Source organism: Oncorhynchus nerka, linkage group LG5 (assembly GCF_034236695.1).
Source record: "Oncorhynchus nerka isolate Pitt River linkage group LG5, Oner_Uvic_2.0, whole genome shotgun sequence".
Taxonomy (NCBI): Eukaryota; Metazoa; Chordata; class Actinopteri; order Salmoniformes; family Salmonidae; genus Oncorhynchus; species Oncorhynchus nerka.
In genome coordinates this window covers 41606451-41630704 of record NC_088400.1, presented here as the reverse complement: position 1 = coordinate 41630704, position 24254 = coordinate 41606451, and the positions used below count along the sequence as shown (strand labels likewise).

General features: G+C 41.7%; 2 protein-coding genes and 1 pseudogene across 3 annotated transcripts in view; 2 read left to right on the top strand and 1 right to left on the bottom strand.

Moving 5' to 3' along the window:
• Positions 1 to 1866: 1866 nt before the first annotated feature.
• Positions 1867 to 2713, top strand: LOC135571696 (Bardet-Biedl syndrome 12 protein homolog; annotated as a pseudogene).
• Positions 2714 to 4911: 2198 nt separating this feature from the next.
• On the top strand, positions 4912 to 23220 carry LOC115129521 (fibroblast growth factor 2-like). 2 transcript variants are annotated; one of them, XM_029659942.2, is made up of 4 exons: positions 4912 to 5570; positions 11799 to 11902; positions 19694 to 19795; positions 20535 to 20668. In XM_029659942.2, the coding sequence occupies exons 1-3, from the start codon at positions 5393 to 5395 to the stop codon at positions 19784 to 19786; spliced, it is 375 nt and encodes a 124-aa protein (XP_029515802.1). In that variant the 5' UTR covers positions 4912 to 5392; the 3' UTR covers positions 19787 to 19795; positions 20535 to 20668. The 2 variants fall into 2 exon arrangements, with proteins under 2 accessions (XP_029515802.1, XP_029515801.1); XM_029659941.2 differs by lacking the exon at positions 19694 to 19795 and having other exon boundaries at positions 4974 to 5570; positions 20535 to 23220.
• Positions 21283 to 24254, bottom strand: part of LOC115129519 (nucleoside diphosphate-linked moiety X motif 6-like) — a 15023-nt gene continuing 12051 nt past the window's right edge. Inside the window, exons 4-5 of the mRNA XM_029659938.2 lie at positions 22694 to 22748; positions 21283 to 22190 (exon numbers count right to left, since the gene is read on the bottom strand). Of these exons, the coding sequence (XP_029515798.1) occupies positions 21802 to 22190; positions 22694 to 22748 (444 nt within the window). The 3' untranslated portion in view covers positions 21283 to 21801. The remainder of the gene's footprint in view (positions 22191 to 22693; positions 22749 to 24254) is intronic.

The window sequence follows — 24254 nt, the reverse complement described above, 5'->3', positions numbered from 1 at the left end:
CTCACACATAACTGGAACAGCGTGTGAGCTGCCGCACACGAACAGCAAGTTGTTAGAAAACATTTCGTAGTGTCGTGCAATTAGTTGTGATTTGCAAATTCATTTAATCTTCCATTGAATGTAAATTTCCCTTCAATGTACATTATCTGATGTTTTAGGGCAGCAGAACCCGATTTTCATGTGAATATTCTAAAATCCACATAAAAACAATATTGGCATTTTCCCAACAGAGATGTTTATATCAAATCGACGTCTAATAACAGTCTGTGCGTGATGATGTGGTGCATATACTAATAACTTTTACGGTTTAATTTCCATCTACTGAATAAAAAAGTTTAACGGGTTTCCATTGTATTTTCAACTCCAAGAAGATGTTGCATTATATAGCGAATACGCTATTGTATCACGTGCCCTGTAGCCAACAGCTCACAGATAAAATACGGGTATACATGATGAGAGAGAGGTTACATTTATTTGTCAAACGGCAGCCAAGCATCGATCATCACCACATAAGACCCTTGATATTTATTGGAAAGGAGCACCAAGTTCATCACAGTGCAGTTTCACTACCCTGTGAAGTTCATCGTCATTGATTTAATATAGCCTAATAAACTGCATGCTTTCCCGAGTCATAGTGGGAAGACCAAACAATATCATCATGTGACTCCAAGTTCACTTTCATATGATGGTTATTATATCAATATTTGCACATAAAGGCATTTCCGTCGACATTTCTTGCATAATTAATTTTAGACACAAAAAGATCCCACCTTGTCTATTGTATTTTGTTTTCTAGACATTTGGAAAGTTTACCAACACATTTACTGTTTCCATCAGGCCTGTCTTCAAATGTTTTTTTTTTTATCAGACATGTACTTTACTTGCATAAAAAGTTTGGATGAAAACCTGTTTTATGATACTAATTCTTGGTATACAGTCTGAACAAATCTGCAAAACTTGGAAAGTTTCCTTACTAGCCAAAATATTTAATACAATTACATTTTAACTTACTCTACCGGTTATCTGTATGGTTGGTGCTTCAGCTGGTTGAATTAAGAGCCAAAATATCCACAGCAAAGTTCTATTTACCCAACTTTTTAGAGGTCTGGTACTGCAATTGAAGTTTCGATCACCTGGCACATGCGCAAAACCATGTAAACATCTGCGAGTCTTCAGTTAGTATGCATGCATCATGCGCATGTACTTCCATCTTTTGCACGTGCCAAACACATCTTGACTGCCACACACAGAGACCCGCGTTCTAAAGTCGGGTTTAATAATACTTTCCTGTTGATATTTTGTCTAAAATATTGAACAGTTGAAGGACCAACCCCACGGCCAATCGGCAGAGTAAGTAAAACAATTATTGTACTCAACATTCATGACAGACGAGAGATGTTTAGGGTTTTGTTCGATGTCAATATGTGTGACTATGCTGTACATAATGGAAAGCGTCGCCACATTCGGGACTAGCTAGCTACTAGACAACTACACTGCAGAACTAGCCACACCAAAGGTATTCATTGCTGTAGCTCTCACTGTGTATTTTGACATAATTAATTATCCTTCTGGTAAATAGTTTGGACAGCTGTTCTATTTCCCCCCAGAATTATCCTAACATCAAATTCCAATCTTTACTGGTATTACAGGAAATGGGAATTACTGTAATTAATCAGAGACTTCATAATGGACTGCAGCATCTCACAGGTTTGGCGGTTGTCACACATTCCTTTTTGGTCCCCAATAAAAAAAAATGTTTTAAGACGGGAGAGTCGTCCTTGGTGTGTGCACATGTTTCAGCGTCACATTTATTTAACTAGGCAAGTCAGTTAAAAACAAATTCTTATTTACAATGACTGCCCTAACATGGACAGGTGCTGGGCCAACTGTGCGCCGCTCTATGGGACTCCCAATCACGGCCGGTTGTGATACAGCCTGGAATCGAACCAGGGTCTGTAGTGATACCTCTAGCACTGAGATGCAGTGCCTTAGACCGCTGCCCCACTCAGGAGCCCTATTCTGCTTTCTGCAGAGCAGTCTTCCCTTGTTCACATGAAAGAGCAGAGGTGGCAAGTTGTTCTCATTAATAGAGATCTCTGAAAAATACCGCCATCTTGGTTTCAATAATAAAACTGACATCAGCCATATGACCGACAAGTTGGACTTGAACAGTCTCAGCAAAGAAAGGATTGGCAAAACAAAGTTTTAACAACTCTGTTGAAAAACAATGTGAATCTAGTTTTGGTCAATGGTGAGGCAAGTGAAAGACTAACCCAGCACTGCTTTAGACACTGTATACCTGTGGTTGACAGGGTGAAGCCCGCAGTTTTGACGGACTTTGCATGAAACAACAGGAGCTGTCCCTGTCACCTATGCCACACAACTGAGTAAGAACTGCGTCGGCACTGGAGTCGAAGTCTCCATGTGGAGAGACTGCAGTGGCAACGGAAGGAGAGCATCAATGGCTGTGAACATCTTTGCTGATTGCATGGCGCTGGTCACAGTGGTCCTCACAAGCTCTGTGCACGGCAAGCTGCAAGCCTTGGACTGGTTCTGTGGCTGTGCATATCGTCTATACACCACACAATGAAAGATATGAATCTGCTCCCCGGTGCTGGAACAACTGACTTTCTTTGCGTCCATCACATTCAAAAGTACATTGAAGATAATGGTGAGTAAACAACAGGAAAAGATGGAGCCTCTGTCCCACAAGATTAACAAGGAAGAGCAAGAAACCCATACAGGTCTGATGTGCTTGAACGTGGTGCTTGGACGACAATCAATTAGCAGCTGAAAGATTTGAATGGAGGATTATCTCTAGATGCTAATTTCTCAAGACTGCTAATTGAGAGATGACGCCGAGGATGGTTTAATGTCCCAAGATATGAAGAACAGTGCTGGGAAAGTCTATGCCAATGTGATGTTGAAGTTGGAAGCAGGGAGGAAAGCCCTGGGTTTTGTCTTTCTTGTGTTGCAGACAGACAGAGATTATTACTGGTATAGATCCCAAACAAGTGGAAGGGCAATCAAATGTTATGGTGCTATGATGGTTTTTAATTAAACAGCTTTGTGTACTATAATTTTTTATATATTGGAAACAGTGTGAAATGCATATATAATATGTTTTATACTTTGAATCCAAATATGCTGAAATTAAGTTATTAGAGCTTGTTAGCTGGCCTGGCAGAATTTTACCACATGGTGGAGACAAAGGATATGAACATTGCACTCTGTCACTTCATGATTTCTTTGTGTGTTGAGCTCAGTAAATGTTTTCATGATTATCCCCATCCTAGAATTACATGCTGATCGTCTCACATCACACCTCATGCACATTTTATATGATACATTCCACCCAGATCCAAAGTTACAGAACAAGCATAGAATGTGTGACATCATTTTATCAACCTCATTACTGACTACAAAGTGAGCATTATAGGCTATTGAGGTGATGCTCGCAGTATTCAACATGGAAGATTAAACAGAGTCCAGTGTCGACCCTTTATCATCTTGCCACCAATGACATGTAACAGGCTACTTCAAAGATGAGCTCATCTTCTAAAACCCAATGAATAATGAACTGTTGAAGTGTCACTGAAAAAGGAACATTTATTTTTTGTTGTTGTCAGTGTTTACCTGAGTCTCGATTTGCTTCCTATGTGTCTCAACTTTGAACACTGCCTAAATCCCAGCCAACAGGGCATGGTTTCATGACTTGCTTGGTCCTGTTTGTCATAACATAGCAAGAATTTGCAGAAAAGGAAATTTCGTAGACAAAGTAAATGTCTCAGGTCTGACTAATCCAAAACCCTGCGAAAAAGGTTAAAGAAATATCAACATTTCTCACTAGGCACCGGAAGCTGTCTTGTTTTTATTTAACAGTGAACTTAATTGTGAACTAGAACTTACCATTTTTATTTCCATTGGTCATATTCTAACAGACTGATGGCTGTATTTTGGAATCCAAGCTATTTTAACTGTAGCATCACTCAGTGGTTGTGTTTCTGTGAATTGGTTGGGGTGTGATGATGACCAATGAAAACATGACAACTGAGAAGGAAATGGGTAAGACCAAACTAGGGACACATTTGGAAGGTCAAACTAGACACTTAAAAAAAAATATTGTCTGCTCACAACCCAACTTATGTTTGAGGAGTGTCTGGAGGAATCCAAGGCCTAATACTTCATGGCAAACAGAGTTAGACAGTGTACCTGGAATTAGATGAAAGCATTTGTATCTGAAGTACTGTCTGAAAATTATGTCCATGGCACACAAAGCCCACACAAGACCTACTGTTTCAACTCCGTATGATTCTAAAATTATCATCAGTCCGTGTGAGGATAGTCAAGTGAACAGGAAGTATTATTTTGTGCTGAGTCATTGTTGTCTGGCTGTGGTTACATTTTTCATTGATATGCATGCATCCAATTACCGTGATATTATCAACCATAATCTGAGTTTTAGATGTGTGAAGCTCTGTTCTTTCTAGTCTGTCTCCAGTGGTTACTTTGAAAACAGACATTAATGGCTTTGACTCAGATTAAAATTGATTAGACAAAATGTCTAAATGGCATACTTCATAGAAACAGCTTTTATGCAATTCACGATTTAACGCAGAGTTTCTGTTTGAAGGGGCCATTCAAATAGTCAATTTACTTTTGTTAAATTAGACAAGCCCATTGTAATTTACTCTGTTGTACTTTCTGCTGCATTTTTGTTGTTGTTCTTCAATAACATAGCACATAATCACTGATTCTGCTCAAAAGTTCTTCCAAGCTGTGGGGCTAAGCTGAAGCCTCTACTGGTCTCAGGTTGCACCAGCCCAGGGTCTTTTATGACGCAGGTCTGTCAGTAAGCCCAGTCTTTTCTCTGCTAGTGCTGTGCAGGGTTGGCTGGTTCAGTTACAACGTCAAAGTGGGCTTGTGCAAGTGTCGGTGTGTCTGTACTCGCATTGGAGGGCGCACGTTATCTGAGGCCCACAGGGGAAGCCTCTCCAGATTTCAGCCAGCTGCCCTGCTATAAACTTTTCAGAGTGGAGGAAGAAGACTATGGAGGGGGGAACACGCAAATCTCCATTCAAACTACTTTCGAATATCAACTCTTAGGCTTTCTTAAAGGAACGAGAAGAGGCCAGAGAGGGGTGGACCTTGCCATCGAGGATAACAAGCACCTTTCCAAGTGTCGTTTGCGCTTCATTTCCTCTCGGCTTGAGAGTAGGCGTCATGTTGCACCAGAGGGGGGGTTCTCAAACAAACTATCTGACCCTGGTGGTTAACTAAAATCAGGCTCTGTGAGGCTTGCTGGAGGAGGGAGGGAACAGCAGTTAGCGTGAGGCCACCGTAGGGCTGCTGCACTGCTAACACACAGCAGCAGCAGGGAAAAAGGGAAGAGATGGCTACAGGAGAAATCACCACTCTACCCGCCACACCTGAAGATGGAGGCAGTGGCGGCTTCCCTCCAGGAAACTTTAAGGAGCCCAAGAGGCTGTACTGTAAAAACGGGGGCTACTTCTTGAGGATAAACTCTAATGGAAGCGTGGACGGGATCCGAGAGAAGAACGACCCCCACAGTAAGTGGTTCCAGTCCATTGCATGGCAGACAAAGCTTCTTTATGTTTTGTAAGGGCGACAGTGAAGTAACCGGGAAATCATGGAGGACTAAAGTGAATTTCAATGCATGCGTTTATGGCTTCTCCAACATTCAAATAAGTTTGTCTAGTTCTTGTACATTAGCCTTTGCTAGTGCTTTCATGAATGTGGTAAGTGTATATTTTGCTCTCATTCAAGTCACCTGGGTGTGTAACACTGCCATACATTAAAAAGGCACTGCTATTACGTCACTTGTAATTGAAATGTCCAGAAATAAAATGACATAACTTTCGTGTGAAATGTGTATTAATACATAAGACCAACTCTTGAGTTCACATAAGTAAAGGCCCATTGATAGTCATTGAGGATCTAGGTTTGTGTCTTTATCACTTCAGTATAATATATATTGGAGTGTTATTGATTAGCTTTAAATGTAACATGCAACAAGTAATATGTAAGGTTTGCCCTTGACACATTTAAACCACCTCATCACTCACGATCTAGTTTTTTTCTTTCTTCAATCTATGTATCTCAGAATTCATCAGTAATTGGTAGGAGAAGGGGCCCATGTCGAAGAAGGGGTTTTCATCACAGGAAGCACTGCTCAGTATATCCTTGGGTGATAAGGGATGGGACATGGAACAGGTGCACTCAAACAGCTGTCCAAAATCACAAGCAATTAACTCCTAAGAGTGGAGACGACAGACATTAGTCATTTCAATTACTGCCCAAAAATTGACATCATGTGCTTTATAGTACCATTTATCTTTACTCAATAAGGCATATATTCTATAAGTGTATGTAATAACAAATACACGAAACTGGAAGAGAACCTCATTTTCTGTTATGACCATTCATTCAAATAGAACACTGTTGACGTACCAATTTGCATTCTCCATATGATTTAAAGCAAGGGATGATGAAATTAACCATGGCTGAAAGAGAAAGTTTCACTTAGATTAGATCACGAGACCTATTGCACAGATGTTTAGTAAACTTTCATGCTCCCTTGCACGTAACAACTACTAATTATGTATTTATTCCGAGAGGAATGGATCTTCATGACATTAGTCATTACACAAACCCTAAGTGCATACAGATGCCTCTGATATACTATATATATTTATCACAAAAGTGAGTACACCCCTCACATTTTTGTAAATATTTGAGTATATCTTTTCATGTGACAACACTGAAGAAATGACACTTTGCTACAATGTAAAGTAGTGAGTGTACAGCTTGTATAACAGTGTAAATTTGCTGTCCCCTCAAAATAACTCAACATACAGCCATTAATGTCTAAACCGCTGGCAACAAAAGTGAGTACACTGAAAAGTGAAAATGTCCAAATTGGGCCCAAAGTGTCAATATTTTGTGTGGCCACCATTTTCCAGCACTGCCTTAACCCTCTTGGGCATGGAGTTCACCAGAGCTTCACAGGTTGCCACTGGAGTCCTCTTCCACTCCTCCATGACGACATCACGGAGATGGTGGATGTTAGAGACCTTGCACTCCTCCACCTTCCATTTGAGGATGCCCCACAGATGCTAAATAGGGTTTAGGTCTGGAGACATGCTTGGCCAGTCCATCACCTTTACCCTCAACTTCTTTAGCAAGGCAGTAGTCGTCTTGGTGTGTTTGGGGTCGTTATCATGTTGGAATACTGTCCTGCGTCCCAGTCTCCGAAGGGTGGGGATCATGCTCTGCTTCAGTATGTCACAGTACATGTTGGCATTCATGGTTCCCTCAATGAACTGTAGCTCCCCAGTGCCGGCAGCACTCATGCAGCCCCAGACCATGACACTCCCACCACCATGCTTGACTGTAGGCAAGACACACTTGTCTTTGTACTCCTCACCTGGTTGCCGCCACACACGCTTGACACCATCTGAACCAAATAAGTTTATCTTGGTCTCATCAGACCACAGGACATGGTTCCAGTAATCCATGTCCTTAGTCTGCTTTTCTTCAGCAAACTGTTTGCGGGCTTTCTTGTGCATCATCTTTAGAAGAGGCTTCCTTCTGGGACGACAGCCATGCAGACCAATTTGATGCAGTGTACGGCGTATGGTCTGAGCACTGACGGGCTGACCCCCCACCCCTTCAACCTCTGCAGCAATGCTGGCAGCACTAATACGTCTATTTCCCAAAGACAACCTCTGGATATGACGCTGAGCACGGGCACTCAACTTCTTTGGTCGACCATGGCGAGGCCTGTTCTGAGTGGAACCTGTCCAGTTAAACCGCTGCATGGTCTTGGCCACCGTGCTGCAGCTCAGTTTCAGGGTCTTGGCAATCTTCTTATAGCCCAGGCCAGCTTTATGTAGAGCAACAATTTAGTTTTTTCAGATCCTCAGAGTTCTTTGCCATGAGGTGCCATGTTGAACTTCCAGTGACCAGTCAGTATGAGGGAGTGTGAGAGCGATGACACCAAATTTAACACACCTGCTACCCATTCACACCTGAGACCTTGTAACACTAACGAGTCACATGACACCGGGGAGGGAAAATGGATAATTGGGCCCAATTTGGACATTTTCACTTAGGGGTGTACTCACTTTTGTTGCCAGCGGTTTAGACAGCAAATTTACACTGTTAAACAAGCTGTACACTCACTACTTTACATTGTAGCAAAGTGTGGGGTGTACTCACTTTTGTGATATACTGTATATACGTTTACAATATACTGTCTTGCCATTTTGCCTTATGAGGCCAGTTTGATAGGAACTCATTTAGTTAAAAAAAACAATGCTAAAAATATGTTGTTGAAATATGCTCCGTTGGCACAACACATGTAGGCTTATCTGACTCTACAAAAAGTATTATATTCTGGGTGCTTCTCTTCATCTAAATACTTGACTAAACCATTACTGCAATATAAAAATATTGTTACATCGTTATTTCGTTTTTATATTTTGAGCACCTCCCAGCTGCCCACTGCACTGAGGCTAGGTAACACGGTCACCACCGATAAATCCATGATAATCGAAAACTTCAAGTGTTTCTCAACGGCTGGCCATACTTACTCCGGGCTACTCCAACTTCCGCCAACAGCTCCGCCCCCCTGCAGCTACTCGCCCAAGCATCCCCAGCTTCTCCTTTACCCAAATCCAGATAGATGTTCTGAAAGAGCTACAAAACATGGACCCATACAAATCAGCTGGGCTTGACAATCTGGACCCTCTATTTCTGAAACTATCCGCCGTCATTGTCGCAACCTCTATTAACACCCTGTTCAACCTCTCTTTCGTATCGTCTGAGATCCCCAAGGATTGGAAAGCTGCCGCGGTCATCCCCCTCTTCAAAGGGGGAGACACCCTGGACCGAAACTGTTACAGACCTATATCCATCCTGCCCTGCCTATCTAAGGTCTTCGAAAGCTAAGTCAACAAACAGATCACTGACCATCTCGAATCCCACCGTACCTTCTCCGCTGTGCAATCTGGTTTCTGAGCCGGTCATGGGTGCACCTCAGCCACGCTCAAGGTACTAAACGATATCATAACCGCCATCAATAAAAGACAGTACTTTGCAGCCGTCTTCATCGACCTGGCCAAAGCTTTCGACTCTGTCAATCATCATTCTTATCGGCAGACTCAGTAGCCTCGGTTTTTCTAATGACTGCCTTGCCTGGTTCACCAACTACTTTGCAGACAGAGTTCAGTGTGTCAAATCGGAGAGCATGTTGTCCGGTCCTCTGGCAGTCTCTAAGGGGGTGCCACAGGGTTCAATTCTTGGGCCGACTCTTTTCTCTTTATATATCAATGATGTTGCTCTTGCTGCAGGCGATTCCCTGATCCACCTCTACGCAGACGACACCATTCTGTATACTTCTGGCCCTTCCTTGGACACTGTGCTATCTAACCTCCAAACGAGCTTCAATGCCATACAACACTCCTTCCGTGGCCTCCAACTGCTCTTAAACGCTAGTAAAACCAAATGCATGCTTTTCAACCGTTCGCTGCCTGCACCCGCAGGCCCGACTAGCATCACCACCTTGGATGGTTCCAACCTAGAATACGTGGACATCTATAAGTACCTAGGTGTCTGGCTAGACTGTACTCTCCTTCCAGACACATATCAAACATCTCCAATCTAAAATCAAATCTAGAGTCGGCTTTCTATTTCGCAACAAAGCCTCCTTCACTCACGCCGCCAAACTTACCCTAATAAAACTGACTATCCTACCGATCCTCAACTTCGGCGATGTCATCTACAAAATATCTTCCAATACTCTACTCAGCAAACTGGATGCAGTTTATCACAATGCCTTCCGTTTTGTTACTAAAGCACCTTATACCACCCACCACTGCGACCTGTATGCTCTAGTCAGCTGGCCCTCGCTACATATTCGTCGCCAGACCCACTGGCTCCAGGTCATCTACAAGTCCATGCTAGGTAAAGCTCCGCCTTATCTCAGTTCACTGGTCACGATGGCAACACCCACCCGTAGCACGCCTTTCCTTCCAGTTCTCTGCTGCCTGTGACTGGAACTAATTTCAAAAATCGCTGAAGTTGGAGATTTTATCTCCCATACCAACTTTAAACATCTGCTATCTGAGCAGCTAACCGATCGCTGCAGCTGTACATAGTCCATCGGTAAATTGTCCACCCAATTTACCTACCTCATCCCCATACTGTTTTTATGTACTTTTCTGCTCTTTTGCACACCAGTATCTCTACCCGCACATGACCATCTGATCATTTATCACTCCAGTATTAATATGCTAAATTGTAATTATTCGCCTACCTCCTCATGCCTTTTGCACACAATGTATATAGACTCTTTTTTTTCTTCTACTGTGTTATTGACTTGTTTATTGTTTACTCCATGTGTAACTCTGTGTTGTCTGTTCACACTGCTATGCGTTTATCTTGGCCAGGTCGCAGTTGTAAATGAGAACTTGTTCTCAACTAGACTACCTGGTTAAATAAATGTGAAAAAAAAAAAACACCATTAATAACACTGAGTGTACCAAACATTAAGAACATCTTCCTAATATTGAGTTGCACCCCCCCTTTTGCCCTCAGGAACAGCCTCATTTTGTCAGCGCATGGACTCTACAAGGTGTCAAACGTTCCACAGGGATGCTGGCCTATGTTGACTCCAATGTTTCCCACAATTGTGTCAAGGTGGCTGGATGTCCTTTGGGAGGTGGAGTTTTCTTAATACACACGGGAAATTGTTGAGCGTGAAAAACACAGTAGCGTTGCAGTTCTTGGCACAAACCGCTGCACCTGGCACGTACTACAATACCGCATTCAAAGGCACTTAAATATTTTGTCTTGCCTATTCACCCTCTGAATGGCACACATACACAATCTATGTCTCAAGGCTTAAAAATACTTCTTTAACCTGTATCCTCTCCTTCATCTACACTGAAGTGGATTTAACAAGTGACATCAATAATGGATCATAGTTATCACCTGGTCAGTCTGTCATGGAAAGAGCAGGCGTTCTTAATGTTTTGTACACTCAGTGTATTACATCTATTCTATACTGAACAAAAAAATAAATGCAACATGTAAAGTGTTGGTCCCATGTTTCATAAACTGAAATAAAAGATCCCAGAAATGTTCCATATGCACAAAAAGCTTATTTCTCCCTAATTTTGTGCCCAGACTTATGTATAATAAGATAATAAGATAAGATAATCCATCCACCTGACAGGTGTGGCATATCAATAAGCTGATTAAACAGCATGATCATTATACAGGTGCACCTTCTACTGGGGACAATGAAAGGCCACTCAAGACAATGGCACAGATGTTTTCAAGTTTTGGGGGAGTGTGCAATTGGCATGCTGTCTGCAGGAACGTCCACCAGAGCTGTTGCCAGAGAATTTCATGTTAATTTCTCTACCATAAGCCGCCTCCAACGTCGTTTTAGAGAATTTGGCAGTATGTCCAACCGGCCTCATAACCGCAGACCCCATGTAATTATGCCAGCCTAGGACCTCCACATCTGGCTTCTTCATCTACGGGATTGTCTGAAACCAGCCACACAGACAGCTGATAAAACGGAGGAGTAAAGCTCTTTTGTGGGGAAAAACTAATTCTAATTGGCAGGTCCTGGCTACCATGGCTGCGCCCTTGCCCAGTTGTGAAATCCATAGATGAAGGCCTAATGAATTTATTTCAATTGACTGATTGTTCAGTATAGCGTAAATGGAGTTTACTGTGACACTAAAACATTTTCCTCTCCTCAGTCAAGCTTCAACTCCAGGCGACCTCAGTGGGGGAGGTAGTGATCAAAGGGGTCTCAGCCAACCGTTATCTGGCCATGAATGGAGATGGAAGACTGTTTGGAACGGTGAGTGAGCCTCACCTTCCTTTGAGCAGCACCGTTCACAAGGAAACTCCATTCCATTTGCTTTGATATTGTCACGATCAACAACTCATGCTTTACTATAACAAGGACATTATCATGCCTAAGATAAAGGGTTTTAATCTAGTTATGCTGAAAACAAATATTATGTTGTCATACTGTTACAGGTTTTGGTTTTTCCATTTGTGTTCTGAGGTTGGACTTTTAGCACATTAGCACGTAGGATGCACCGATTGGTGTCACCTCAATATAGTCAGTATGTGTTTCACCTGTGCTGGCCCAGGTGCAATTTAACAGTGGCTGGCTCAGTGCTCCAGTTGTCTTGAGATGTGGAGGGTTAAACACCTTTAGTTTACGCTTCTGATTTGATTTCTAGACAAACCATTTATCTGATCTTCCCTGTTTTTGTTCTGCTCTACTTTTTGGTTTACTTCCTGTCTTTAAGCTTGGTGTGTGTTTTATTGTTAGCCTGTTCTTGGGCAAATTTAGTGGGCACTCACTATTGGTCTTTAGGTTCCAGTTGTTGTTGCTAGTCAACTTTCAGTGGACACCCCCATGAGTGTCTTTTGTTTTCGTTTTTGTCAGTGACTCTTTGTTAGTTCTCTTTTCTGTTTGAGCAACAATTTTTCGTTTTCTTACTGGGGAACGTAACCAAATTTGAACCCAGGACCTCTCGCACCCGAAGTGAGAATCATAGCCCTAGACACCCTGTGTCTGTGGGACGGCTGAGTAATTTAGAGATTCTGTCTTTTTGGCACACTTGTCTCCGGCAAAAAAAGGCGACATTGTTGCACTGCTTTTAGAATATCAGGGTTTATTCTCAATGTGCCAACTCAAAAGTGGTGGAAAAAGTACCCAATTGTCATACTTGAGTAAAAGTAAAGATACCTTTTTAATAGAAAATTCCTCAACTAAAAGTAAAAGTTACCTAGTAAAATACTACTTGAGTAAAAGTCTAAAAGTATTTGGTTTAAAATATACTTAAGGATAAAAAGTAAATGTAATTGCTAAAATATACTTAAGTATCAAAAATGTGATTATTTCAAATTCCTTATATTAAGCAAACCAGATGGCACCATTTTTTTGTTTTTTAATTTACGGATAGCCAGGGGCACACCAACACTTGTGTGTTTAGTGAGTCCGCCAGATCAGCAGCAGTAGGGATGACCAGGGATATTCTGTTGATAAGTGTGTGAATTGGACCATTTTCCTGTCCTGCTAAAAGCATTCAAAATATAACAAGTACTTTTGGGTGTCAGGGAAAATGTATGGTGTAAAAGTGCAATATTTTCTCTAGGAATGTAGTAAAGTAAAAGTAGATGCCAATCGAGTGAACCCTGAAATGAGAGAGAAACTACGCAGTGAGGTACAGTATATTCTTGAGCAAGGCATTGCACAATATGGTAACAGTCCGTGGAGTTCGCCCTGTATATTAGTACCTATGGCGGATGGGTCCTGTGGTTTTGTTCTGATTTTCGGAAAATCCACGCCGTTACAAAGTTGGACTCGTACCCTTTGCTCAGGGTCGACGTGTGGACTGTGTTGGCGCTGCTAAGTACGTTAGTAAGTTGGATCTGCTAAAGAAATATTGGCAGGCCCCAGCACCTTCAGGATATTGAGCACCTTCAGGATATTGAGTCTATTCAGGCGTTTCGCAGCTGCCAACCTGACAGTTATCCTGACAAAGAGCAAAATTGCCTGAGCAACAGTTAAATATCTCGGGAAGGTGGTGGGGCAAGGGAAAGACCGACCGGTCCTGGTAAAAGTGGAGGCCATCAATAACTTCCCAGTGCCAGCTTCTTGCCAGGAACTGTGCTGATTCTTGGGAATGGCTGGCTACGACCAGGCTTTTTGCAAGAACTTTGCCAAGGTTGTTGCGCCACTTACAAATTTGACCAGTCCGATAGTCGTTTCCTGTTGAAGCCCTGACTGTCAGGAGGCTTTTGAGAAGAAAAATACCCTTTTGGTCTCTAGCTCCGGTGCTATCTACTTGCTTCAGATTTCCAGCGTCTGTCTTGTCTGTACACCGATGCCAGCGGTGTAGGTGCAGGGGCTGTGCTCCGAGAGAAAGACGTTGAGCAGCCTGTGGGGTACTTTTCAAAGAAATTGGCCTCATATCAAAAACACTACTAATGAGAAGGAGATGCTCGCTTTGGTACAGGCTCTTCAGCACTTTGAGGTTTATGTATCGGTCTCTGCACCTCTGGTGTATACCAATTATAACCCTCTCCTTTTCCAGCAAAAATGATTTATGTTTGTGTAGAATAACATTAATCGACCAATCAATACAAAAACACAGAAATTGAAACAAACAATTCTGAAAATCAACCTGCAATAGAGCATGCTGGGAAATATGATGATGGGCATGGTTTTGAGTGTTTTACTCTCACTCTCAACTCGGCTTATTAAGACCAAGACTGGAGTTCTTTAACACCGCTGAGTCAGCGAGTGTTAATTTAACTCCTGAATCACTAGAAATGTTACACTGAAAAAAACTAGGTAAACTAGGACTGGCCAATTTGCTGTGTACAATACAATACACTGTTGGTTCACTCAGACTCCCCTCTACTCTCTGCTCAATAAAATCACAAATATTAATTTGAAAGACAGTTGATATCTTTGCCATGATTTCTATGTCAGTACGCTATGTAAAATGCATTTGGAAAGTATTCAGACCCCTTGACTTTCCCCACATTTTGTTACGTTACAGCGTTATCCTAAAATTGATTCAATCGTTTCCCCCCTCATCAATCTACCCACAATAATACATTGATAAAGTAAAAACTGGTTTTTAGACATTTTTGCAAAGTTATAAACATGTATTTTTTGAATTATCACATTTACATACGTATTCAGACACTTTACTCAGTACTTTGTTGAAGCACCTTTAGCAGCGATTACAGCCTTGAGTCTTCTTGGGTATGACGCTACAAGCTTGGCACACCTGTTTTTGGGGAGTTTCTCCCATTCTTCTCTGCAGATATTCTCAACTTCTGTGAGGTTGTATGGGGAGCGTCGCTTCACAGGTATTTTCAGGTCTATCCAGAAATGTTCGAGGCCGGGCTCTTGCTGGGCCATTCAAGGACATTCAGAGACTTGTCCCGAAGATACTCCTGCATCGTCTTGGCTGTGTGCTTAGGGTCATTGTCCTGTTAGAAGGTGAATCTTCACCCCAGTTTAAGGTCCTGAGCACTCTGGAGCAGGTGTTCATTAAGAATCTCTCTGTACTTTGCTCCGTTCATCTTTCCCTCGATCCTAACTAGTCTCCCAGTCCCTGCCACTGAAAAACACCCCCACAGCATGATGCTGCCACCACCATGATTCATCGTAGGGATGGTGCCAGGTTTCCTCCAGACGTGACACGTGACACTTGGCATTCAGGCCAAACAGTTCAATCTTGGTTTCATCAGACTAGAGAATCTAGTTTCTCATGGTCTGAGAGTCCTTTTGGTAAACTCCAAGCGGGCTGTCATGTGCTTTTTACTGAGGAGTGGCTTCCGTCTGGTCACTTCACCATAAAGGTCTGATTGGTGGAGTGATGCAGAGATGGCTTTCTTCTGGAAGGTTCTCCCATCTCCACAGAGGAATTCTGGAACGCTGTCAGAGTGACCATCAGGTTCTTGGTCACCTCCCTGACCATGGCACTTCTCCCCCGATTGCTTAGTTTGGCTGGGCGGCAAGCTCAATGCTGCAGATTTTTTGGTACCCTTCTCCAGATCTGTGCCTCAACACAATCCTCTCTCCGAGCTCTACGGACAATTCCTTCGACATCATGGCTCGGTTTTTACTCTGACATGCACTGTCAACTCTGCAACCTTATATGGACCAATCATGTCCAATCAATTGAATTTACCACAGGTGGATTCCAATCAAGTTGTAGGAACATCTCAAGGATGATCAATGGGAATAGGAGCTCAATTTCGAGTCTCATAGCAAAGGGTCTTAATACTTAAAACAAAAGTTTTAGAACACCTCATTCAAGGGTTTTTCTTCATTTTTTTACTATTTCCTACATTGTAGAATAATAGTGAAGATATCAAAACTATGAAATAACACACATTGAATCATGTAGTAACCAAAAAAGTGTTAAAGCTGCTTTGATGACTGCTTTGTACACTTTTGGCATTCTCTCAACCAGCTTCCCCTGGAATGCTTTTCCAACAGTCTTGAAGGAGTTCCCACATGCTGAGCACTTGTTGGCTGCTTTTCCTTCACTCTGCGTTCGGACTCATCCCAAACCATCTCAATTTGGTTGAGGTCGGGGGATTGTGGAGGCCAGGTCATCTGATGCAGCACTCCATCACTCTCCTTATTGGTCAAATGCCCTTACACAGCCTGGAGGTGTGTTGGGTCATTGTCCTGTTGAAAAACAAGTGTTTGTCCCACTAAACCCAAACCAGATAGGATGGCGTATCGCTGCAGAATGCTATGGTAGCCATGCTGGTTAAGTGTGCCTTGATTTCTAAATAAAGCACCCCCCCATATCATAACACCACCTCCTCCATGCTTTACAGTGGGAAATACACATGCAGAGATCATTCGTTCACCAGCATCGCATCTCAAAGACATGGCGGTTGGAACCAAAAATATCCAATTTAGACTCCTGACCAAAGGACACATTTCCACCAGTCTAGTGTCCATTGCTCGTATTTCTTGGCCCAAGCAAGTCTCGTCTTTTTATTGGTATCCTTTAGTCATGGCTTCTTTGCAGCAATTCGACCATGAAGGCCGGATTCACACAGTCAACTCTGAACAGTTGATGTTGAGATGTCTGTTTTGCTTCAGACTTGAACTCTGAAGCATTTATTTGGGCTGCAATTTCTGAGGCTGGTAACTCTAATGAACTTATCCTCTGCAGCAGAGGTAACTCTGGGTTTTCTATTTCTGTGCCGGTCCTCATGAGAAACAGTTTCATCATATCGCTTGATGGTTTTTGCAACTGCACTTGAAGAAACTTTCAAATTAATTTAAATTTGTCTGAAAGTAATGATGGACTGTCGTTTCTCTTTGCTTATTTGAGCTGTTCTTGCCATAATATGGACTTGGTCTTTTACCAAATAGGGCTATTTTCTGTATACCACCCCTACCTTGTCACAACACAACTGATAACTGTTCATTTGTGGAATTTATTTCCTTCTTAACTTTTAAGAAGGCACACCTGTTAATTGAAAAGCATTCCAGGTGACTACCTCATGAAGCTGGTTGAGAGAATGCCAAGAGTGTGCAAAGCTGTCATCAAAGCAATGGGTGGCTATTTGAAGAATATGTTTTGTTTGACATGATTTTAATGATTTGTTGGTTACTACATGATTCCATGTGTAATTTCATAGTTTTGATGTCTACACTATTATTCTACCATGTAGAAAATAGTACAAATAAAGAAAACTCATTGAATGAGTAGGTGTTTTTAAACTTTTGACTGGTAGTGTACGTAAATAAGGTATTTCTGTTTTTAATAAATTTGTAAAACAAAAGAAAACACTTTTTGCTTTGTCATTATGGAGTATTGTGTGTAGATTGAGGAATTTTTATTTAATCCATTTTAGAATAAGGCTGTAACGTAACAAAATGTGGAAAAAGTGAATGGGGTCTGAATACTTTCCGAATGCACTGTATATAAAAAAGTATGTGGACACCCCTTCAAATTAGTGGATTTGGCTATTTTAACCATACCTGTTGCTGACAGGTGTTTAAAATGGAGCGCACAGCCATGTAATCTTCATAGACAAACATTGGCAGTAGAATGGCCTAACTGAAGAGCTCAGTGACTTTCAAAGTAGCACTGTCATAGGATGCCACCTTTCCAACAAGTCAGTTTGTCAAATTTCTGCCCTGGTCAACTGTAAGTGCTGTTATTGTGAAGTGGAAATGTCTAGGAGCAACAATGGCTCAGCCACGAAGTGGTAGGCCACTCAAGCTCACAGAATGGGACCGCTGAGTGCTGAACTGTGTCCTCGGTTGCAACACTCACTACCGAGTTCCAAACTACCTCTGGAAGCAACGTCAGCACAACAACTGTTCGTCGGGAGCTTTAGGGAATGGGTTTCCATGGCCGAGCAGCCGCTCACAAGCCTAAGATCACCATGTTGGAGTGGTATAAAGCTCGCCACCATTGGACTCTGGAGTAGTGGAAACACGTCACTGGAGTGATGAATCACACTTCACCATCTGGCAGTCCGACGGACTAATCTGGGTTTTGCGAATGCCAGGAGAATGCTACCTGCCCGAACGCATAGTCCCAATTGTAAAGTTTGGTGGAGGAGAAATATTGGTCTGGGTCTGTTTTTCATGGTTCAGGCTAGGCCCTTTAGTTCCATTGAAGAGAAATATTAACACTACATTATTGACACAATGACATTCTAGACGATTCTGTGCTTCCAACTTTGTAACAACAGTTTGGGGAAGGCTCTTTCCTGTTTCAGCATGACAATGCCCCCGTGCACAAAGTGAGGTCCATACAGAAATGGTTTGTCGGGATTGGTGTGGAAGCACTTGACTTGCCTGCACAGAGCCCTGACATCAACCTCATCAAACACATTTTGGATGAATTGGAACGCCAACTGTGAGCCAGGCCTAATCTCCCAACATCAGTGCCCAACATCACTAATCCTCTTGTGGCTGAATGGAAGCAAGTCTCAGCAGCAATGTTTCAACATTGAGTGGAAATCCTTCCCAGAAGAGTGTAGGCTGTTATAGCAGAAAAGGCAGGACCAACTCCATATTAATGCCCATTATTTTTTAATGAGATGTTCGAGCAGGTACCACATACTTTTGGTCATGTAGTGTACATGCACAAATATTCCAATAATATAGGTACAGTTTCAAACATTCTCACACCTACCGTTTTAAATTGATCAGATTAGCTAAACTGCTGTTAAAATGTAAACACTAATATTCAGGCACTATTTAAAAGGGGGGTGGGAAACATCTTTCCTTCCAAATAATATTTATTGGTGTCTAAAGAATCATCAAATAACAGTTAGTCTTCCCAAAATGTTTTTTAGGATGAAAAAAGGCCCTAGGTAAAACTCTGTCTTACAAAGAACCCTCGTTCTCCAAAAAGTGTTCTTCAGATAAAAATGCTTTTGGTAGAAAATCTTTTGGAACCCTTTTTTTCCAAGTGTGTGTGTTAGCAGTGAAAGGAGGTACTTCTGGACTACTGTAGAAGTGTGAGCAGTGATGACTGACTTATGTGGTTTTGTGGTTCAGAGGGCTCCTCTACAGTGTATTTAAACCCCAGGAAGTGTTTCCTGTCACTTCCTAATGAGTAACCAGGCTAGCCGCTGGGCACTCACTGGTAGACACATTACAGGCACTGCACCGTCACTGATGTGGTCAATCACTCAGAAGCTGCTCGCAGGGTGAGGGAAAGCTCCAGTTTAGTTGTAGCCTGCTGGAAGTAGGTCGCTATGTGTTTGGGATTGTATTATTTGTCCTTAGCCACACTCACCAGTCTTATGTACAGGGTCACAAGCTGCTGTATAAGCATTGTTCTTTTCACCTCAAATCTCTTCCCCCTAATAATAGATCTAATCCTGAGCAAAGTTTCCATGATATCACTGTCATATGTCACTCTTTGGATAGACTATATTCATACAATATATTTAGAAAATATTAGGTCATGGGGATTGATTTGAGTTCAATATAAATTAATACAGTTACTGTTTCCCTAACCTCTGAATTGAACTTCCTATTGGGTTCTCCCATGCCTGTTGTAAGTGCCAGGAAATGCTTCCTTGTAGGGTTGGTTAAGGCCATAACAGTTCTCCTTTATAGGTAGCCATGGTTGAATGGAAAACAGGCCCCCTCTTGTTGGATAGGACATGGGCAGAAAACTCAGCTGGCAACAGATTTGAGACATGTGATTGATGTCATCAGGTCAGAGTTTTCCCATTCATACTCATGTAATGAAAAAAACTTTACAGGAAATATATTATTGAACACTGAATACGGATTTGTCCACTTGAAATGAAGTTACTTATATCTTCATTAGCGTGTGACATTAAACAGCAGTTGACTGTTCTGGAGTCTCCACTGAAACAATGGGGGTATTGAGGTCTGAGGTGTTTTACAGAGTAAATCAACGTCATTAAAATGTCAACATTACAAGCTTTTCCTCTTTCTCCACAGAGCATGTAAAAAGGAACTATATGAAATGCTGTCAACATTAAATGGCTTATTTTCATTAAATGTCATAAGGACCGAGACAGAGCTCTGATTAAACATTTTGTTAACATTACAACTATTAGTATTTCCACGTTCCCCCCCTGGTAGCTAGGACCTAGGCTAAGTTATGTACATGATTTGAAATTAGTTATTGTTTAATACTATGAATAAACATCATAGCCCAAAGCTTGGCACTGGTGGACATTCCCTATTGAACATGGCTTTTAATCCAGGAGTAGATTTATTCATCTGGGTCTGGGAAACCGGCCCATTGTGTTTCATTGCATAAGACAAACACAAACAGTGTTTCATTGACATTCATCATTGGTTCAGTATACAATATGAAACTAGATCAAGCGTATCCACGAATAACACAACTGGACCAACAAGTGTATTAAATTAACCTCTAGATATTAAATTAATGTTTTTCCTTCGTTCTCTCCCTCTTCAGAGACGGACAACAGATGAATGCTACTTCATGGAGAGGTTGGAGAGTAACAACTACAACACCTACCGCTCTCGGAAGTACCCTGACATGTATGTGGCGCTGAAAAGGACTGGCCAGCACAAGTCAGGATCCAAAACTGGACCGGGCCAAAAAGCCATTCTCTTTCTCCCCATGTCAGCCAGACGCTGAGCTGAGCTCACCTTGTTTTACTAATCTTAAAACTCAGCCTGGCTGCAGTGCAAACAAACAAACGAGATATGAAAAAGACAGAGCTCACTCATCCTCAGTGACCTCATCCCTGTAGTTGGGTTCTTCAATGGCAGGCATTTCAATCAATGGTGAATGTGCATAAAGTTGGCGGCCCCCATGTATTTAAAAAATGTTTTTGCTGTCCCTCCGTGTACTTAAACACCTAATATGCTATGTTCGCCGTATTGTACTCTCCATTACTATTTATTTTTTTATATCGGCATTAGTACAGTATACACGATACCAATTCTAGCTCCAAGAAGGCTGCAATTTCTAAAAAACTAAAAAGTAGATTGTGCTGATTTATTGGTGCATTGAACCATGTCACGCACCGTAGTTTAAAAACTCTGGATAGTGCTCAATCTCATCTGAATTCCTCCATCTTTATGCACCTTCGCCATTCAGCTATATAAATGTGAGTTTAACTAAGGCTGCTTCAAATATTGTATCGTACTTTGATAATCTGCTTATTTTTCTTCATTTAACAATTTTGAAATGCATCCTTCTAGACAAAAGTGAAATCCCACTTAGTAGTTCTGGGCTTTAAAAAGTAAAGTTTTACTGCACTGCAGTTAAGGTTAGCTTTTATGCCCAGAACTTTACTTGATAAAACCTTCAAATAGAACATTGGGTTGGCAAAGCTAAATCAAGCACACCATTACACTAAACTCATTGCAAGACAAACAGTAGACCTAGTACATATTTTACCTCTCTAGAACTTAGTGGCCCTGAGGTTCTTCCCAAACAGAGTTGCCAATTTCTTCAAATTGTGTATTTTTATTTGATTTTTTACAGACGAGGAACATCTTGTGATTTGTGCAAAATGTCCTTTACAGTGATCATCGGTACCATTTGCTACACCCTCCTTCCCTAGTAACAGTTTATAAAAACATATTCCAGTCTGCCATAAATATACACTTCCAAGTATTATGGTAAAACACCATCCACACGCTAATATGACAAGCACTGACGTGCTAGTGCAATTAGCATCGTTGTGCTAGGCAAGGCCGGAACCCTGTCCTCAGGCCTTGTGTTTTAGCACCTGCGGCAGCTCCTTGTGGTACAGCTGGTAGAACCTCCCTGAGTAGACAGCCGGCAGCTCCTCCATAGCCAGATCAATCTTGTCAAAGCCCTGGTTTAGGCCGTGAAGCAGGAGGCTGGCTAGACGGCTAGTGATGGGTGTTGTGGCGCGTGTCTTGGCTAGCTCGGTTAGCTCCAGCCACTCGCAGCGCAGGCACTCCTGGGTGCAGAAGTTGATGTCATGAGTGAGAGGGCTGAGGCGGCAGATGATGTACATGTCGGACATACCAAAAGCACCCGGGTGGTTGTGCTGCTGCCGGATGCTCAGAAGGGACTTGAACTCAGAGCGGACTCCAGTCTCCTCAAAGACCTCTCGGACCGCAGTGGTGCCTTGAAGAGAATGAAGGAAAGGGGGGAAAAAGATGAGGATACATGGATTTAATGTTTGTACTGTTCTTTAAAAAAATATCTTTGTCAAGAAAACTCCAGTACTGTATATCTATCTGACTGTATGATAATGCTCACAGAATAACTGACATTTCTGTATCAACATTTTTGTATGATACGCATGCGAGTACAAAAATGGAACGTTAAGTCACGAAAATGAAATGATTAAAAATAAAGGGAAATCAATTTGTATGTATTTTAGTCACACACGCTGCTTCAGAGGGTGGGTCTATGTTTCAAAGCTGCTTCAAAAAGTTAAACAAGTTGGAACTTGTAAAAGTTTTATTTGAAGTCGTTTTAAGTCAAATTGTTTAGATACTGTATATACTTGAGTGTAGCTCACGTGAAGGTCTGAGATGGCAATTTCTCTGTGTATGGTATACCTTAATGTATTGTGTACAGTCAGTTACAATACAGGATTATGAAGTTGTGGTTGCGTCACTCACCAACGTTTTCTCCTGGATCCGAGAGCCCTCCAGGGAACTTCCATGCATTTACTGTCTAAAATAAAATCACAACAATACATTTTGTATTAGGACTCAAATTTGGGCTGCATTCAAGTATTTTATTTTTGAAAGTGTACTTCAGCATTAATAAGTATTTTACAACTGTATGTGCATAGGGCCAAATCCAAACTTAAATCCACACTTTGGTAAAATGTATGCATTGATGTTATAAGTTAGGCACTTGGATCTTCCCTATGAGTTTAATATTCATTTTGATGTGATTGTATGTTATTCTTGAGAAAAAAAAATCAAAGCAATTAAGTTGTGTTTTCACCACTCTTTAAATATATTTAAAGACAGATCGCTGCTGGTTAAATTATGTAGTTGTTGAATACATTTATTGTAGTTTGATTAATTTTTAACTCAAAATATACTTTTGCTATTGAAAAACAATTGTTTTATTTTTGGAGCTACTTGTTTTACAACAATGTAGGAAAATGTAAGAATAAACTTATCATTTAACAATATACACCATGTTTTGTGTGGTTTACCTAAATGTGCTCTGGCAATGTGGCTGTGATTCTATATATGGGTAATCTGATACAGTCTAGGCATTGAATTAATCTGGAGAGTGTGGTCACGAGCAGATAAGTTAAAAAAGAATAACTACAAATGGAACGAATAGCAAATAAGAACCATGACTAACTTGCATTCGTAATTCTTAAATCGCAAACAGTCAATGACTCCTATTGTTCTAAAAACATACATCAACCCATTACACATTACTTCATCAGATTTCAACACGATAAATTGTATCTTGTTTCAGTCACAAATCACCTAGCTACAAAGCAATTACCCAGCATCTCTTTCATTTGCTGTTTTGGCACAGGCGTCGGTAATAATGAACCAGAGGGGTTCACTTTCAGGAAACACAACCCCAGAGCGGCTCTGGATGGGCTTAGCCTGCCAAACTTTGCTGATGGCCAAAGGCCAGACAGAGTGCAAGAGGCCCTCTTCCAGTAAATGGCGAGGAGACAGGAGATAAAAAACACTCCTCTCACTTCCCAAACACTGACTGCTCACTGCTGTTTCCTAAAAAGAAACTAACACGCAAGACAATGTGCCATAAGCACCACTCTTTATCTATTGTAGTGATTGGGAACACATATAAATATTCAACCAACGAGTTGCCATTGAGTGATGTTTTGATACTTCCACACTGCAAATTGCTTTAGAAATACAGGGGAATTCTTTGCGACCACACTTTACTGTAATGTAGGAAATGTTGTGTGGCGTACTCGGCATGGGTTAAGAATGTTTGCTTGAGGTTGCATAATGTTGTGAGGAGCTATGCTATGTGAGATGGTGCCGCAGCAGAAGTCAAGGTAAAGTCTGAGAGGAGAGTAATTCTCCCCATGGAGAGGGACAGACAGAGGGGCAGCAGACGCCAGGAAAACTGCCTAAATAAAGACATAACGAGAGCCATTCATAGCAGTGGGAAGGAAGGAAACAACTACTGCCATTCACCCCTGTGTCGATTGGGGATTATGCTAGATGAAGC

Coding starts and splice junctions, on each gene's coding strand:
- LOC115129521 (XM_029659941.2), top strand. CDS start 5,393: ATGGCTACAGGAGAAATCACCACTCTACCCGCCACACCTGAAGATGGA. Junction 5,571..11,798: donor AGAGAAGAACGACCCCCACA/GTAAGTGGTTCC, acceptor TCCTCTCCTCAG/TCAAGCTTCAACTCCAGGCG. Junction 11,903..20,534: donor ATGGAAGACTGTTTGGAACG/GTGAGTGAGCCT, acceptor CTCCCTCTTCAG/AGACGGACAACAGATGAATG.